This window comes from Amblyomma maculatum, chromosome 2, assembly GCF_055883805.1.
Source record: "Amblyomma maculatum isolate TAMU_Amacu chromosome 2, ASM5588380v1, whole genome shotgun sequence".
Taxonomy (NCBI): domain Eukaryota; kingdom Metazoa; phylum Arthropoda; class Arachnida; order Ixodida; family Ixodidae; genus Amblyomma; species Amblyomma maculatum.
In genome coordinates this window covers 83333156-83352278 of record NC_139345.1, presented here as the reverse complement: position 1 = coordinate 83352278, position 19123 = coordinate 83333156, and the positions used below count along the sequence as shown (strand labels likewise).

Sequence of the window (19123 nt, the reverse complement as noted above, 5' to 3'; positions counted from 1 at the left end):
AGAGAAATGACTACCTTCGTGGCACCTGACCGCTTGTTCGAAATTAACGTAATGCCGTTCAGTTTGTGTAATGTGCATGCGACGTTCGAGCATTTCCTGGATGTGGTTCTTGGTAGCCTCAAATGAGATATTTGTATTTTCTATTTGGATGACGTTATTATTTTTGCAAGACATTTGAAGAGCACAGTGAACCCCTTGGAATTGTCCTTAACTATAGCAGCAAGGCTGGACTCATCTTAAATGCCAAGAAGTGCCCGCTTCGGAGAACGACAAACTCTTGGCCTTGGCTTCCACATTGATAAGGATGGCAATCGACCTGATCCACAGAAGCTCGCTGCAGTTAGATACTTTGAAAAGCCACGTACGATCAAAAGTCTTCGGAGTTTTCTTGGAGTGACGTCGTACTTTCGCTGCTTTATCCCTGGCTTTACGCACCTTGCCTATCCCCTAACTGCCCTTCTGCACAAGGACTCGCAGTTTGCTCGGACACGCGACTGTGATTCAGCTTTCAATCAGTTGAAATTCGCTCTGACCTCGGTACCCCTCTTACGCCACATTGATCCTACCGCAACCACAGAGATTCACACTGATCCTAGTAGCGTTGGCCTTGGAGCGGTGCTAGTACTAATTCATGGCGGTGCCGAGCATATAATTGCATACGCCAGTCGCACCTTAACAAAGTCTGAGAGGAATTATGCTGTAACTGAACTGGAATGCCTAGCTGTTGTCTTTGCCGTCCAGGGACTGATGTGAAAGAAGTGAAAGTGACTGTGTGGTTTGCGAGAGGAGGCTGACGAAGTGCGAGGGACGTTGGCCTGGCTACCTGTTCTTCCCCGCATTCACCTTCCCATAATCACCGTTCATTTGGGAATAAACGCATCCCATACGTAACAATATGTTCGATAGATACAAATTAATCATCGTAGGTAGGAGGAGGCAGATTAGGAGGATTGTAGAAAGCTGGCAACAAAGGTTTTTGTGACGATTTAAAGTGAGCTCAAGCCAGACAGATTCATTCATAGTTTCCAGGTCAGAACGTCGAACGCACTGAATAAAACAGTCAATAGCAATGAGCCCTCCCTCTTCCTAATGTTTAACTCCTGTTCCGGGGCAGTCACTTTGAAAAACGGAACAATTATTGGGAAAGAAATCGATGGATGGGATATCACTTGAGAGCCAGGTTTCAATGACTAAAACAGCAGGGTAACAAGAGGCCAAAACACTAGAAAAAAATTTAGTTTGCTTAGTCTGACGACCTTGGGCGTTTGGATAGAAGATATCAAAATTAATGGTCATTGCACTTTTGCGCAAGCTCGAGGGGATGCAGCATATCGTGGAATAATAATAATAATAATAATAATAATAATAATAATAATAATAATAATAATAATAATAATAATAATAATAATAATAATAATAATAATAATAATAATAATAATAATAATAATAATAATAATATTAATAATAATAATAATAATAATAATAATAATAATAATAATAATAATAATAATACCTTTATTAACAAATCTCAATGTACATTTACAGAAGTCAGGTTCGCCTAAGCCATCACAGTGGCTTGTCAATCGAAACCCAACAATCAGTAACAAGTCTAAGCCAGAACACGTACTATGCTATAAAGAGACAGAGAGCGACAAAGAAAAGACACTGAATTCTATGTTGTTTCAGAGCAATAAAATATACAGCCCAAAATTTAGCGAAAGACGAGAACAGACTTTACACAATGACACAAAAAGGAAATACAATGCTCATAATTATTTTATTTAATGTTCCTTTAGGTTTTTGCGAAGGTTGCGGATAGATTCACAAGTATAAATTTCAGAGGGAAGAACATTATATATGAATGGCACATAATATGCTCGGGTATATCTGCCAAATCTGGTGTGCTTGTGGATAACTGAAAACGTGAGTGCATAGCGCATAGGACGATATGACACGGTGGGTACTTTAAATACATAACTCCAAACATACTTCAGCACCAATGTCTGAAAAAAATGTGGTCGTAAATTGAGCATTCTTAACATCTGAAAGAGGTTCACATCTTGAGGAATATTTAGGTTGTAAACAACATTTTTCAACGTGGATTTTATTAATCTATTGCCATGTTTTGGCAGTTCTCGGTGACACGTGCTGATTGAAGGATAACCTGCTTAAGGATTAAAGTTAAGAGCCATGTCCAAAAACGCTTCAGCACTCACTGGTGATAACTGAATACATGCAACGTCATCTTCATTGCTCAAATAGGATTATACTAACCGGTGACATTATTCTCCCGGCATTACATGGGAATACAGTAAACGTGGTAATGTAGATAGCGCCAGCGCAGAAGCGCTTTTGGACATTGCTTTTAACTCTAATCCTTAAGCAGGTTATCCTTCAATCAACACGTGTCGCTGAGAATTGCCAAAACATTCTTGATCTTACTTTGTTAGTGATATAGGCTTGCCAATGATGGTCTTTCTTCGGAAACAGTTGATGGATTTTGGCTGATCACAAAGTAACTATGTCTACTTTTACATGCGAGTAAAAGTCCGCTGATATGATAACAAGGTTTGTCTACGACTGGGATCCCTCTGATGACTTCGCAATTCTTGAATATCTGGAGCAATCTTATGCTGAGTTCCAGCACATTCTAGCGATTATGCGGTGTCGACCGAACCGACAAACTTTGGTTAGTTTTCAAAAATGACGTTGAGCATTACTTGTCAAAGCATGTACCGACCAAAGTCAAGAGTATACCGAAAGTCAGTGCCAAGATAACCCGAAACATTATACAGCTAAAACGCAAAATTTACAGCTTGAAGAAACTAAGAAATAAATATTCACTGTCTGGGTATACTACACAAATTCGTGAAAACTCCCGTGCGCTTAAAGGAGCAATAAATTTAGAGAAAGAAAATTACCACAATGTCACCCTTAGTAAATTCTTGAAATCTTCCCCTCAAAAATTTTGGCGATACTTCGATTCAAGGTCCCATAATCAATCTAAACTGCCGCCAAGTGAAGTTCTTCTTAGAGCGGAGGATTTTAACAGTTACCTTAAATCAGTCTTTACTGCTGACAATGGCATATTCCCCGATAGAGATGCTACGAATTCTGGTGGTACCTCAAACCTTGAGCAAATAACTAACTGAAGGTGGCATCCTGTCCTTATTGCTCACTTTTGATGTTAAATAAGCCAGTGGCCCTGACAACATTCCCAATCCTTCTTTTAGAAGATGTGCAATATGGGTAAGCAAATTCCTTAGGCTTGTATGCGAGAAATCGCTAGAAACTAGTGAATTGTCCTGTGACTGGAAAATAGCTAAAATAATCCCGGTTCATAAATATGGCACTTTTGACAACCCTTCTAACTATCGTCCTATTTCAATCATTTTTACAGGTTGCAAAATTCCAGGGTACATTATTCTGAAACAAATCGTGACGTATGTAGCAGGCATCAATTGTATCTGTAGTAGTCAACACGGATTCCGCAAAGGCATGTCAACTACAACACGATTAATTGAAATAATACATGACCCTACCTTAACTATCAATAATCGTGGGCAAACAGACAGTTTGTTTCTTGATTTATCCTAAGCATTTGACCTAGTATCACACCCAAAATTGTTTCACAATCTACACATATTATTTGGCTCTGGGAATATAACAATGGCTTCAAGCCTATCTGAATAATCGGCTCCATTTCCTTGAATATGAAGGACAACATTCGGGATTTGCTGAAGTAGTGTCCGGTGTGCCTCAAGGCACAGTATTTGCTCCGTTTTTATTTTTTCTTACGTTTATTAATGACATTGCAGGTAAAATTCACTGCGCAGTCCGAATTTTTGCAGACGACTGTATCTTTCCAAAGAAATCGGTAGCTATGAACACCAATTCCTTCTTAACACCTCAATAATGCAAGTTTCTGAATGGGGCCAGCAATGGCAAATGACACTTAACTTAGATCAAACGCTTTCTAAGACAATAACCAGAAAAAAAAAACCGCCTATATTTTCTTATGGAATTGAGCACCAGAAACTAAAAAGAGTTAATGAACATTAGCATTTAGGAATTCTGATTTCTTCAGACTTGAAATGAAAGAGCCATATTTCGTATATGACATGTAGAGCACTCACTGCGCTTTATTCGTTAAAGCGTATCCAAACTTCCGCGTCATATGACACAAAAATATTAGCTTATACACTTCTCTTGTTCATTCAGTACTCTAATATAGCATCATTTGTTGGTTTCCTTCCACTAACCACTGCATTGATAAACTAGAAACCGTTCAACGAAAGCACACTAGATTCATTTATATCAAGTACCGCCGTAGCGATTCCCCAACAGAACTTTTACGCAGAGCTGGTCTTGCAACAGCATAAAATCGGACCAAATTCTTGCGGCAAAAGTGTCTTTTGCTACTTTTAAACGATGATAGATAGAAATAAATACTTAACGTTCTCTAACTCCGAAAAATCGAAAACAAAGCGCACTAAGCACATTATTGAGTATAGATTTCATAGTGACGTATTTTAAATCTTCTTTCTTTCCTCAAGCTATCCGAGAATGGAATAAGTTGCCGGATGAAGTTGTCACCAGCACTTCTTCACATGCTTTTTTTCGGTGCTTTTTTTTTTTTTAGATGCTAATTTTGAATGGGAATAAGTGCATTGCTTTGAAAATGTTTGTTGTTCTTTAGTTTTCACTGTGCGTGATTTATCCTACTGCATTTCACCGCATTTTCCTTTCCACTATGTGTTTTGCAACCAAGGTTTGTTGCCGTTTTCACAGTAACCTGCCTGTGCACATATGTATTATTTGTGTATATATACCACGACTCAGTCTTGCAAAAGCCTCAGGCTAGCAGTATGTTGTAAATAAATAAAATAAATGTTTCATTCTTAAAACTTGATTTTTGTCATCCACACGTCAGTGCATTTATTGACGGTACGGCAATACAACACGTAGATACATTACGTGGCGACCACGAAATATGTTGCGGATTTAACTCCACGCTGATTACGGTTCCTAACTCCTTAACCGATGTCACGGTACTGGTATTTGAGCCGGCTAGGCCTAGGGCTAAAGGGAAATTCAAATACCTTTGAGAGTTTATTGCTGACCAAATGTTCTAGGCCCAATCGATTGTCTCTGAAGAGAAGCCGAAACACCCGGGTGACATCATCGGTCTTCATCGGCATCTAGCTTCGTGCTTTCTCCTCGTCTTTTGCAACGAGAAGTTCTTGATCATAACACCATTGTCTTATCTAGGCTGATTGACATCGAGAGCTCACAGGCTGAGATCACCTCGCAGTTGGTGTTCTTGTCGCTCGCAGCCGTCGCTTTCGGTCAAATTCACGACTGCGGTCTTGAAATTCCTGTCTATAATACGTCGTCTAAGTAATAACACATCCTCCCTACAACCACCCAAGCCTTGACAATGCGACGTCAGAGTCAACCAGAAGCTGAATATGGGTAAACCAGACCCCTTCCGCCTACGCTGCTAACGCCGTTCCAGGACAGCACACACGCAAATAAATGAAGAAAATGAAACACGCACTGCTCCTTCCATCTATGATGTCTATTCTGCTCTTGCCTAAAACCGTTTACCCCATTGCGCATAACTGCAAGCCATTCCGCAGAAAGACTGCTCTAGAGAGTGGAGATGTTTCCGGCGTTCACACAAGCCACGCACCTTGTTACTGCTGTCGGAAGGTACCTCCACGACCGTAATGCGGACGTTGCACGCTCACCGCAGTTGCCGGTCGTTGAGCGACGGAGCTGAGCGCAGCGTGCGAGAAATGACCACGTTCCGGCATTCCCGTCCGGCCTGTGGGTGGAGCTGTCCGAGAAAATCGAACGCCAAGCGATCGCCTCTGCTCGCTTTCGACGAGCTCGAGATCGATAATCGAGAGAACTCCGCGTGTTCCTCGTCACGCAGCTGGCGTCGCTGATGCAACGCGCAGGCAGCACTGGCCGACGCCGATGTGCGCGCTGCTTCCTCACAACGTTTCGCCGAAGCTCCGCTAGAAAATTACTCATAGTGATACAATGTTTGCGGGCAGCCGGGAAAAGACATTGTTTCAGGCTACCAATCATTATGATTATAATTTCTGCATGCGTGATATGATAGATCAGCTCAGCAATTTCCAAGCCGCGTCCCCATTATCCATCTGATCTGCCAAAATGAAAGTGATGAATCGCAACTGTACTGGTAAACTAATGATTTCCTGACTGTCAGCCTTTCCCAGGTATTCTGGTTGGTTATCATGAGGCAAGTATATGCCTGACTCCGGTATAGCAAGGCCACATCACATAGTTTCAGGACATCCATCACTAACGATCTGAGCAGAAGCACTCACTCACCCGTTTTGTAATAGACGAGCTCTATGTTATGTCGGAAACATATTTTCAAACATTCCTTTTATCAGAAAAAGGCATCATTTCTTAGTATGAATTAGATCTGAAGTGTTGTTCTGTACAGCTGCAAGCTAGCTTTATCAAGGGAGGACTATGAACCACGCCCCGAATAATTTTGGGATCGATTCTTATCTTACCTGTTACAAGTCAGAGCATCCTTCTCTCAGCGTAACTGACGTAACAAACTGCAAAGGCAAGACCATGCAGGAGTGCATAATAATAAGAGGCAGCGCGAATATACAAGAACGAACACAAGAGACAACATGACTGGCGCTGCGTCTAATTATTATGCGTTCTCACCAACCAGCTCAAACCAAGACTCTAGTTCACGCAGGTGTGTCAATATTGAAATGTGTAAAAACATAGAATCAGTTGGTAACCATCCGAATGCCACGTGGCTGAAACTTGCGCGCTAGAAACATGCCTTCTGTCATTGATCATTCAGGCCATGACTCCCAGCCCACTGATTGCTGCAAAAAAGCATACCGTGAACGAATGACTCGAAGGCGGCCGGCACACTCCCAGGACGGCACATCTGGATCAGCTGCCATAGCTGAGGGGCTTTTATTTTGCTTTTGCTTTCGTTTCTGTCTTAAGCGCCGTTATTGCTGCCTTTCTTTCTTCTCCTGTTCTCGTTTGCGGCGTGCTCAGTGAATAGCTTGACGTCGGAGCTAGGCCGTGATTGGTGTGGCCTCGTAAAATCAATGCGTGTAGTTACGTGCCAGGCGAAGGAGCGCCAGACCCTTCCACTTCGGCGGGCTCCGGTCGCGATAATTACGTCGTTGTAGGTCGGGTGATTAATTAAGCCACCGCGCGCGCACCATGGCGGCGTCTCGGCAGGGGGCTGGCAAAAAAAAAAAAAAAAGGCAACAAACTGCAGCGCGCGCGCGCGCGCGCTAAGCCTTCCGTCTGAATGACCGGCTGTTGCCCGGAGCAGTCAGTCGACCACATGAAGTTTGGTATTTTCTTTTGGCGTCTTTTCTCGTGTTATGACCGTTGCCGCATGGTTCCGGAGACGCCTATCGAACGACGGCTGTCTTATCGCGGCGGCCTGTGTTGCAGTCTCGGCTCTGAAATGCCTGGACACCCCGACGCCCTCGATGCTCTCCGCGGCGAAAGTTAAAAGCGCCGCGCGTCCAGTTATGCTCTGCGCGGCGCGGCACGCCAGGCCATTCGGAAGCCAACCGCTGAGAAGCAAGACCCCACCCGTAGCTCACTGGCCGGTAGGTCTTCCCCTTTCTTGCGGCACGCTCCTCACTTTCTGTTCCGCTCGGAAGCGGCCACGTTCATGTAGGAAGGAAATACGCTTGACGTTTCCTTGATGAAAGTCGAGATACGTCGCCGGAATGGTGAGAGAGCCTTTTTTGCGGTCTGCGCCCTTTTACAAGCCCCATCATTAGGGTGCGCGTCACATTTGCCGGTGCTCGTTGCATCGCCTAGGTGCTGTCCACGCTTCAAGGGTGTGGAGTCGAGAAGCCTACTGGCTGACCTGAAGGAAGTGGATAAAGTCAGTGCGGTGCCGCTTTAGAACCCAATTCGATGGCTGCAGAAGGGAACAGAAAAGCGATGGACTGGGCTAGCGTGACTGAAAGCTGCAGGTAATCGATGGCTGTCAAGAATTCTTCCTGCCGCGTCCGGAGACGCAATGCGAGATAGGAAGCAGACTCGGGAGTCGTGGTTGGAAAACGTAAAAGAACAGACAACATACTTTATTTGTAAAGCATTTTATAATACAAACAACGTGACAGAACACCGCAAAGTAATTTCCAGCGGGAGAGAACAGACAGGACGGCGGCGCCAGAAGAAACGAGTTGTGTCGTCAGGACGTTGAGTGTAGAGAGAAGACGAACATTGCGGCGACGTTGAGACAGAAGGGAAACGAAGAGGGAGTTGAGGAGAGATCCCCGAGGAGAGGGCAAGTACTACGAGACAGGAAGGGAAAAGCCACAGGAAGAGACGGGACAGCTCAGGCGGGGACGAAGGGAGACAGGTCGTGGTGCGTGGCCAATCTTGCAGTCCGGAAAGAAGAAGAGAAGACCCTCGAAGGCGCAGATGTGGAAAAGACGTGGTGGACAGAATCTGCTTGCGGGCGGCGGCGGCGACAAACGCACATCACACTTGTGTGTCGGAGGCGTGTAGAGGGGAGACGAACGAAGAAGGCACATAAATAATAGTTATAGTCCTAACAAGATGACACATGATTTAGTGGTAGCCGTAGCCATAGCCGTGGCCGTGGCCGTAGCCTCCTCCGTAGTATCCGCCGAAACCAACGGCAGCGACCTTAGCGACAGCGGGGGCAGCGACGGCGACGGGGGCGTGGTAGGCGGGGGCAGCGGCGACGGCGACGGGGGCAGCGGCGACGGCCTTAACGGCGTGGGGGGTCTGGTAGACGGCGGCAGCGGGGTGGGAGGCGGCGGTTCCAGGCTCGTTGGTCTTCACGGAGGCGCGGAAGCCGTGGCCGTCGGCGACGTAGTGCACGCTACGGTGGCGTCCGTAGTTGTCGGTGAAGCTGTAGGATCCAACGCGGTTGTTGTGGGCATCAGCAACCTCGTGGCGGCTCTGGTGGTTTCCGTGTCCATCGTTGACCTCATAGCCGAATTTGTAGGGCTGGGCAGCCTGCATCAAAGAAGGAAGAAGTGTTAGTTCGATTGCTGTTCTGAGCTGTGTCAACCACTCCTCCGTTCTGCTAGTCTGACGCTCACAAGAATCGCTCTCCTGACTGCAGCAGAGTGATTTGTTGCTCCTTTAATGCGGACATATCTCACTCGGAAGATTTGAGTATTGCTATGGGGTTGGTTCAGTTAAAATGGGAGAAAGGCACCGTTACTCGTTTAGAAGACTGAAAAACTTCTGAATTGTCTAGCACTGTCTGACGCATTGCACTATTTACCTAGCCATTGTAGCCAAGAAATCTATTATCCCTTCGTAATCCATTCTAGTGATCACTGATTCTCAGTTGTAGTTGCTCCCTTTTACACATATCAGCTTCGAGGAGAGATGGTGAGACTTACATAAACGTCCTGGACAACGTGCTTGGCAACGACGGGGGCAGCAACGGCCTTGACGACGGGGGCGGCAGCAGCAACAGCCACAGGGGCAGCGACAGCGTGTCCGTATCCACCGAAGCCATAGCCGCCATAGCCGCCGTAGCCACCGCCGTAGCCGCCGTAGCCGCCGTAGCCGCCATAGCCAGCGTAGCCGACAGCGGGGCCGGCGACATAGCCAGCGTAGGCGGCCGAAGCCAGAGCCAGGACGAGCAGCTGCGGTAACAAAGGCGAAGGAGAAAGCACAATGTCTGTCAGTTTACACTCGTAATAATTAAATTGCATTCACTTGTGATCTGTATAAGCATAAGGATAATCGTCTGAACTAATTCGAATGAAAATTTCACGTTGCGGCATTTTAGACCTTAGCTCATAAGGACTGTTTTGCTGGTTGATTATAAATTTTCTTAGGTATTTAGCAGGTATTATAACTAATTGGAACCAGTTTACTCAGATACAGATTAACATCAGCGCTTTCTGAATCTATGAGGAAAAAGCTGCCATCTCATTGACTGCCACATATTAGCCAATATAGCCTAGAGTGGGAGCTGTCGGCTACGACAGCCCGGACCCGGGGCCCGTTTTAGAGCGGGCGGCGACCGGAATAGTGCCTGGCAGCGGCGCTTCAACCACGAGCCACCACCAGGCACTGTTCCCGCCGATCGCTGAGGGGGATCAGCTGTCGAGAGCACGGTATGGGTCCGAAGCAGCGCGTTATCCATCCAGTGGCGGCGGCGACGGTGGCGTATTCCTCGGCTACCGCTGGGGTAGAGCCGACCGTGGATGCAGAGACTCATGTGGTTCCTACCTGAGCGAACATGGTTTCCGAACTGCGACCAATTCGAGTGTGGCTCTGGTCGGCTGTCCGGCGGATTTTATACCAGGCGCGGGGCCTGACCTAGATCACCGGAAGGTCTGTCCTATCGTCGCTGGCCGCCGGAAGAGTTAGGGGCCGGCCTCGCCCAGAGACACCCTTGGAGAGTGAACGCGCTCGACGCCGTGGTGGGAGAGGAGGGGCTCGGACAGCGCTGGCGCACCACTGGCCAGAAAGAAAGAAAATCGGGCGTCCAATCTATCTGGAAGCAAAATGGAACAATTGGCGGGTCCTGCCCCTTTCGCTAATCTCTCCCTCGCTTCGCGCCGGACTCCGTGGCGTGGTCGCCCGTTGCACGAGTGCATAACTGGGAGTGGGGCGAGCGCGGTTGTCCTTTTCAAGGACGCGGACGCCTTGCTCGTGCAGCACGCTGGCCGGCGGACCACTCGGCGCCTACCCCCCCCCCCCCCCCCCCCCTTTCCGACAAGGCTGTATCTTGTTTTTGCTCCTGGCGCCCACTAACGGGTGCTCGAATCGCCCCGGGCGCGGTTTTTGTGCCTTAGTTTTATTTCCATCTCTGTAACCCCCCCCCCCCCCCTCTTTTCTCTGCCCACGGCTGTGTCGACGGCCCCCTCCCGCTGCGGCCTACCTGCGTCCGCGCAGCCCTCCGGAGTTACCCCCTGGCCACTGCCCGCGCCGTTATCAGTTATCAGCCGGCCAGCTATGCGGCTCCAAGGGTGGTGCCCAGTGTGAGACCATGAAGTCCGCCGTGCGCGCCTGTGAACAGGTTGGACGCTTTGCGGTGCGACGGTAAACGTGCTCGCTCATGCGAGGAATGCGAGACATTTGTACTTTTGTCTCCGCCGCAGCGACACGAAGAAATCTAAATTAACCTATACGCTTCTTGATGCTGCTGGCAGGGATGCCTCAGTAGATAGAAGTGTAGAATTTCTATACTTGCAGGTGTCAGGGAGAACACCTCGGTCTTCTCAGGTACTTTATATAGTATCTTATCGTGTTGATTTGCGACGAATAATGTTTATTGAGTATTGTGACTTCCTGCCCATAAAGTTAGTGGAATTTGAGGTATATTTTCCCATCTCTGATGGTCAACGCTTTCTGCTTTGAGCGTGCACAATAGAAGCAGTGTCTGATATTTACACAGGTCGCGGCCGTCAATATGAATACATTACTTTTGTATTCCTTTACTAGTGAAGCGATCATTTTCGGTGGGTGTTATCTTTCCCCGATCTGCACGTTATATAACAGACGCAACACTGTTCCCACCCCCTGTCTTCTTTGGCTCGAAAAAAGGACGAGCACTACACTAGTCGTCTCTTTACACCGGCTTTAGTGTGCAAGCGGCAATAGAAACAAAAGGTGATTAGGTATTCACGTGCCAGAACAACTCCGCGTCTAGCGGCATTTTTCCTGGATTTTCCCAAACAGGGTTGTTTGCATAACGCTGTTCCACGACTGTCGGCCCCATGCGTGAATGCATGCAAGCAGCACTCTCAGAACCGGATCGAGTAGCTGAGGGCGCGAAAGCAAAGGAAAACTGTAAACCAACAACATGCAGAGCAGCGTTAGTGAGTACTTTCGCTCCAGTTACCGTAAAGTAGCGGCGAGCGAATGCAATTCTAACAGAGTGAGAATCAAAAGAGCGAAAGCACTTAGAAGACCGCATATGTCCGCAAGCGCATCAGTGAGCACCCAGGGAAGGAGCGCAGAGAATCATGAGGAAAGCGCGTTCCAGCCATACAGCGCCAGCCGTGGCGCCGCATGCGCATCTGCTTTTAGACTACGCGTTTGCAAAACTTCGCACCATACTCTCTCGAATCAAGGTGCGTGGAAGCGCTGCTTTACCGAGAGTGCCGGTCAGAAAGAGAGCGCGACGCCGCAAAAAAAACGGAGGAAAAAAAAAAAAAAGATCATTGCGAGATGCGTCTACTAGGATTCTCTTTTTGTGTATGTAAAAACAACCTAAAGGAGTTGCTTGGCCCCGGCGCTCTCCCAATTGGCATGTATTAAACGGGTAGCGGGCAGGATGGTTATATCTGTGACCGTCCGGAGAGGAAGTTATCGCATAAAGCTAACTTCGGTGTTGCAGCAAAAGTGCAAAGCGGAGACCGCCGTATTCCCACCACCACCGTTTTCTCTACTCTGCCACCAAGTTCGTAGACGTGCTGGTAGTCTCAGTAAATGGTGTTTCTTTTTTTCTTTTTCGTGCTTTTGAGCACTGTTGGTGTTTGGAATCAAACACCACACCCATCCGAGGGCACTTATGCGAAGAAATGGGGAACAAAACCTGTGCTGTTTGCATACGAGTACCTCGCGGGAAAAAATTAAGGAAGAGAACTCACATTCTTAACGCATTAATATTAAGATGAATAGTGTTTTTCAACTCACTATTTAGCTATTGATATTTCCCGTTCATAACCTTATCAAATCAAAAACAATACACACCACCCCAACCTCAACCATTGCGGCAGCATTTTAACTTCAACGTGCGCCGCAAGCGAAAACAGTTTCTGTTTCGTGCTCACTGCTACTCCGCACAGCCAGCACGCTTACATCAACAGTGACGACGGACGCACGTTTTCTTACGTCATGGCGATCCGCTTATGGCACAGGGAAGCGGCTGGTTTCCAAAAAAGACATTCTCGTTCGCACCCGACTATCTGCGAACTTTTTTCTTTGCATTCCTTCTTGTTTTTGTCGGACCGAGACAGGTGGGCGAGAGATTAACGGCCTCGCGCGGAGGGCGTCAACGGCCGGTCTCTTCCCCGTTGGCTCGTCATACACCCGGAGGACACGAGTCCGGCGTAGATGTCTTCGGCTTCAGCGACCCTCTTCGCTTCCTTCATTTGCGTCCTGGGGCTCGCATTACCTTCTTTGGAGGTGCGTGGCCGCATTCCCGGCTCCGCAGTGGTTGTCTATAACTTTTTGCCGACGCACCGGCTAAACCGATTTTTATTGTTTTAGGTGCAGAAAGGGAGGGAGCTACGAGACACTCAAAGAAGTAAACATATGAGGTCGCTGGTGTTTCCTTGTATACATACTTGTGGGTGTGGGACGACGTCCTGCTTAGAAATGGAGAGTTAGCTTCCAATCGCGATATTTTAAGCCGTTACCTATGAACTGGTCTTGGTTAACATACTCAATATACTGTGGACAACGTTGCTAATGCAACACTTTTTTCCCACTTTGTTCAGCGTGGCCAGACGTGATATGTTTCAGCGAAATATGCAACCTCCCATCAGTGTAGCGACTGCGCTTGGACATTTTAGTCTCGCGTCCATTTTAAGTGCTTCAATGCTTTCCCGAAAACGCACATATGGTTTCTAATCCTCGATTAAGTCCTTCTAGAGAGTACTGCTTTACACATTAAAGTAAACATTACTCGGTCCGACCGTTAGATGTGACAGAGCTTTCTACGATGTGATTAAACAGAGAGCCCATTCCATAAAAATTTTCCACTCTCATTTGGATCTCAAAGACCCACAGTGGGAGTCAATGAGCTTGAGTTAATCGCTTTGAGCGATAAGTAAGCATACTTTTCGGGAAATGCTGAATATAGGGTTCTGAACCCTGCTGTTATAATAGGACGGCTCAGTAATATATACAAATATTCAGGAACTACACTATCTTTTTTTTTCTGCTCATGCACTAAGGAATCACGCAATGTATCATAACGTTTCACTTAAACCTCTTAGTATATGGCCCAGCACATTTCGTCAAGAGAGAAAAACTTCTGTTCGGAATCTGCGATTATTAACGAATCACTAACACTGACTGATTGATTCCTTATAACGAATATAAAAATATCCTTAATGTGTGAATGCGTGTTTGAGGAAGGATAATATATGAGATGTCTTATATTGATGTCCCAGCCATCTTGTTTTACTTCCTACCTGCACGGCGATTATAAAATTGGTTGTTGTTGTTGTTTCTGTTATTTTTGTGGTTGTTTTACATAGAGCAGTAGCTAAAGTTCAGAGCTTCCGATAATAAGGCATTTCAGCCATAAGTGTGTATACGGTTTGCTGCCATGTTTATTCCGAATTGGCACACATCTATTGTTATCCTACATGCACAAATGCTCATGACAGCAGGAAAGCTACAAACGTTATTCACTCAGATGATGACCGCAAAATTTCTGCTCTTTTTGGATTTTTGTGCAAAATAGGTTTCCCTAAGGAAGGCCTATATGGTTGGGTGTGCTGAGCAGCATAATACGAGATGAAAACAAAAATAGGGAAGATCTTTAATGAAGCCCCATGCCTGGTGTCCTGAATCAGCAAGCACCATTTCTCACCTATGTATGCTCCAGCGCGCCGTCTGCGAATGGATAAATCAGTCATTATACTTCGATATGCTTAGCGACTGTAAACTGTCGCTGCACTTTTTTTTAGCTCAACACATGATGGTCAACCGAATTTTAAAGGGATACATTTTAGGGACGCATTTGCTAGCTACTGAAAAACTAACAGAAAGCAAACAAACGACTAATATATATACTCAATATGCCATGCTGATGAATGTTTTCGGCTGCAACAATCGAAAAGTGAAGCACATTCAATTCTGAAGTCGCTGGCACCACCAAGTCAGTGCGGTTCCGTGTTCATGGAGGTGTTGAGCCAGAGAATGAAGTTCTTCTGATCTTCTCAAAACTGGAAATAGCGCTCACAAAGGAACACTTAGCTCTGAACGAGGATTAGCGAAAATTCGTTTCTAGAGGCTATTATCCGAACAAGAAAATCCTAAAGAAGAATCTAACCACCAATGGTTCGGTGTTACCTTTGTCTTCTATGTTGGAGCGACTTCAAGGTTATAAAGTTCAAAGGCAAGCATTGCTAGAAAGTGAAATTAGGAAAAACTGGCAACACATTGAAGAAATTGATAATGTACGGCTTATGGAATTATAAAATGCGAGAAAAGTCCAGGTTTGTGAAGGCGAAAATACGTATGCACAACGCCAACGAGCTTGCCAGCTCTGTACAAATTGCGTTCCAGGTTGAAAATTTGCCGAAAGTTTTAATGGTTGTTTATCTCTCATTTGATTTCTGAGAGGAACATATTTGCTGAGACGATAGGTAAGTAACGTTGTGATAAGAGAGTGAGTGATGTCCTATATCATTCTGACTGCGCTAATAATGCCTTTCACCACGCATTTCACTACTGCTGTACTTAGCAAGGAGGCAACATGAAGCCTCTCACGTACTTCGCCATTCATGCAATAGCAAATTTCATAAGCTCCTTCAGGTCAGTGAATAAATATCCCTGCTAGGCTTGAATGGAATATTCTCAATGAATTCATATTAGGGGACACGGGGAGAAATGAACTGCATTAAAGTTCATTCAAGAATGGTTTAATTGTTTAATCAACCAATAGAGCTAAGTAACCCGTCACTACTACCTCCTTTGATCCCTGAGTGAGTGTTTAATGATCAAGAAAGGCTCATCTACAACAAGATGTCTGGGATCAAGTTGCGGTAGGACTGTAGGCATCTAAATATCTCTCTGGCTGCAGTGTGCCTTTAAGCTAATGACACCTAACGGCGGCTAAGTATGACGTTCAGTGTATTTCTGCAATCGCTCAAATGAACGCACCGAATGATTTTGAGCTGCGTCCTCTTTATTGAAAACAAACGCAATCGGGTCTGCTGTAGCTCTCGATTGCCTGAATGAATCTAATTTCGCTGGCTCCATAAGAAACGGAAGACGACTGTAGCCTCGATAAATACGCAAGACCTTAATGAGGGGGTCGTCATCATGGTATTTCGCAATTATCGCCTTCCCTCTCTCATGCTGTGCGCACTGCCTAATGGTGCATAAAGGTCGTGTAGCCGATATATATATATATATATATATATACAGAATGGGGAGGAGGTGGAGATGAAGAAAGGTGGGGGTGGCGGGCATGGTCTGTATGGACCATGGTGCCGCTGCTGCGTTCAAAGCGCTGCACATTGTAACCGGAGCTTTGCTGCTCGTATTGCCGTCGCTGTCACTCGGACGACATTGAACCGCCCTTCTTCCAGCGTACTTCCTGCGTGCGCCCTGTGATGACTACGGCGATTATTGCTATCGAAGAGAGGATGCATTAACGCCATCAGTGAAGCTGCGTAGCAAGTCTACAGATCGCCCCCCCCCCCTCCCCCCCCTCCATTTTCTTTTCTTGTTCCCTCTTTCACCCTTGACTTCGCTCGTTCCTATTATACCACGCGGAACACACGAATGCGTCTCGCAACGGAGGCGCCGTAAATGCGCATAATAATTACACGCTCCTTTCAAGGCTTCTGTGGCCATCAATATGTGAAAGAGAACAGTTCCCAGTTGCGCACGAGCAGTCGCCGCGGGGCTCGGTGGCTGGCGTGGGCATCGATTTTTCCTCTTCCGGTGTCGGGTGGCCGGCAGCGATCAGCCAAGAGGGACGCAGCCCGCGGTGCTCTCGGCAGCCTACGCGGGGCCGCGCACTCTTGCAGTATGGATTTGCCTGTGTATGCGTGTGTTTGCGTGCGTTTGCAAGTGTATCTCGGCGCTCGCAGGCCGGTACGCAGACGTCCGAGTTAGCACGCCTACGTATGGGGGCATCTACTTTCTTTTGAGGGCACGGATAACTGGCCTTGATAAAAAGAATTACGGATTTGTGATGAGCGCGACGAGTTTAGGATCCATTTGAAATGCTTTGAGACGGTGGTGTCAAAGTTGTCAGTTTACATTTGCGAACATTTGAGCTCTGGATTCGTTCAAAATGTGGGCTGTTTATCGAAATTCGCAGAAAGGTAATCCTGCTACTTACGACACGGAACAGAGGAACCTAAATGTTCATACTGGTATTGACTGTACAGTGGAAGAACATCGAGTTGTGTTCGTGTAAAGCTTATTCTTATAAAAATCAGATCCAGCTTTCCATTTTTTTTAGGGAGGGGGGGGGGGGGATAAAATACCGTTTCTTGTACACTGGTTGGTTTATGGGGTTTAACGTCTCAAAGCGCCTCAAACTGGGAGAGTCGCCGTAGTAGAGGGTTCCGAAAATTCCGACCACCTGGGGTTCTTTAACGACTCCCGTCTTGGCAGCTCCATCGAAAAGCGGCCACCAAGGCCGGGATTTGATCCCGCGTCCTTAGGCCCAGTAGCCGAGCGCCATACCGTGGGCGCATTTTGTACTCTGACAACTCGAACGTAGAATGCTCTTTTCTAGTTTCTAAATCGAATGTTATTATTCATTAAGTATTACACGCCACTCACCTCTTAATGTTAAAATATCCTTGAATTATATTGATATGGGTTTATAGATTATTTACAGCTTATAGGTTATAGATGATTTACAGGGAATTATATAGCTATTGATTGGCGGAGCGAGCAGTTAAATATGATGTGAGGCACGCGAAAGGTGTTCGAAAAAGGGTACCCACATTTTTTTTTTTTTTTTACGAGAAAGGGCCCTATATGACTGTTACAGTTGACACATAGGGAACTATATCTGTCTATATTTGCCCTGTTTGTTGAATCGTAAATAGGGCGAATAACAGCATGTAGATACAAGCGCGACAAGAAAGAATCGACGTACACTGCGCCCTGTCACCGGCGCTTTTTATGTATGGTGTATCATTTTCGTATCCAAGAGCTATTTCTCAAAGTGTTTATCGGAAATAAAATATGTGTAAGACTGCAAGAGACACGCCAAGATTCTTATCTCGTACAGAACATCGCTGTCCTTTCAGTACATGAGTTTTGAAAAACAACTTTTCACCATCATATTTAATCACCATAACCGTAGCCACGTCCACTGCAGCCCAAATGCTTCTCCGATTTGCATCAATCGCTCACTGAGCCTTGCATTAGGCTGCTCGTTCCAAAGTCGCGCATTAGATCCCGCCTGCGGGGGCCATATTTTAATAAAGGCGAAATAAAGAAACAACCGTGTACACTGTACCGTGTAAGTCAAAATCAAACCGTAGAAATTCAGTACTCATAGCCTATATTAACCCCTATATGTGGCTAGGATGATAAATCCGATATTATGACAGTTTGCAACATACTGTACTTTACCCCACCAGTTGACCCAGTTTTATGCCAGCTTCAGCTGTCTTTCGTCCGCAAACATCCTAATCATGTGCCACCCACCTTATTCTCTGTCTCTCCTCGCCACATCTGCCTTTTCTCTTAAGCTGTTCTGTTAAACTATTACTAAAGCAGTATCAATTACATTCCCTTCGCATCACGGGCCACAAATGTGCTTGATTCCTACTACGATATAACTGACTCGTCCTTATTCCCTGTCATAGGCTTTTTTCGTCTTCTCTCCTAAAATCAATTATCTCAATTTCCACTGCTCGCTGAGTTGCCCTCAAGGTAAGGTCAATCATATTCTTTTGCTCTCATGTCTTTCCAACGTAGTTGAGTACTGACAACTTTCATACACATTTTATGCATTTTTTTTTCAATACCAGCAAACTGCTATTTATAATGCCAGAACTTCAAAATACTCTCCACATCATTTATATTCTCCTAATTATTTGACTGTCGTGACGCAGGTCAGCACTCACTACCTGCCCTAATTAGATGAAATTTTCGTCCGTAAAGATCCGAGATTTATTTACTTCCCTCTCTCGAAGTGGCTCACCGAAACAATTGTTTGTGCGTCTGTGTAGTGATATTATTTATGGTTTTCGTGTACTATTTATGCAAGTTGTGGTGGCCCCTACTTAGCGGCATTACATATCTAAAGGCTCTGTTACGACTTGTCAACAGCGCAGTCTATACTGTTAGTAGCTGTGGAGATATTGATGCTCATCACCCAGAGCCAGAGAACATACGGACGTCAGTGTGTGCAGAT

General features: G+C 46.0%; 1 protein-coding gene across 1 annotated transcript; it reads right to left on the bottom strand.

Moving 5' to 3' along the window:
* Nucleotides 1-8098: 8098 nt before the first annotated feature.
* LOC146199147 (uncharacterized) lies at nt 8099-10356 on the bottom strand. Its single transcript, XM_084592722.1, has 3 exons — nt 10273-10356; nt 9432-9680; nt 8099-9036 (listed from the first exon to the last, which is right to left on the bottom strand). Exons 1-3 carry the CDS (start codon nt 10282-10284, stop codon nt 8623-8625), a joined length of 675 nt encoding a protein of 224 aa, XP_084448848.1. The 5' UTR covers nt 10285-10356; the 3' UTR covers nt 8099-8622.
* Nucleotides 10357-19123: the final 8767 nt, after the last annotated feature.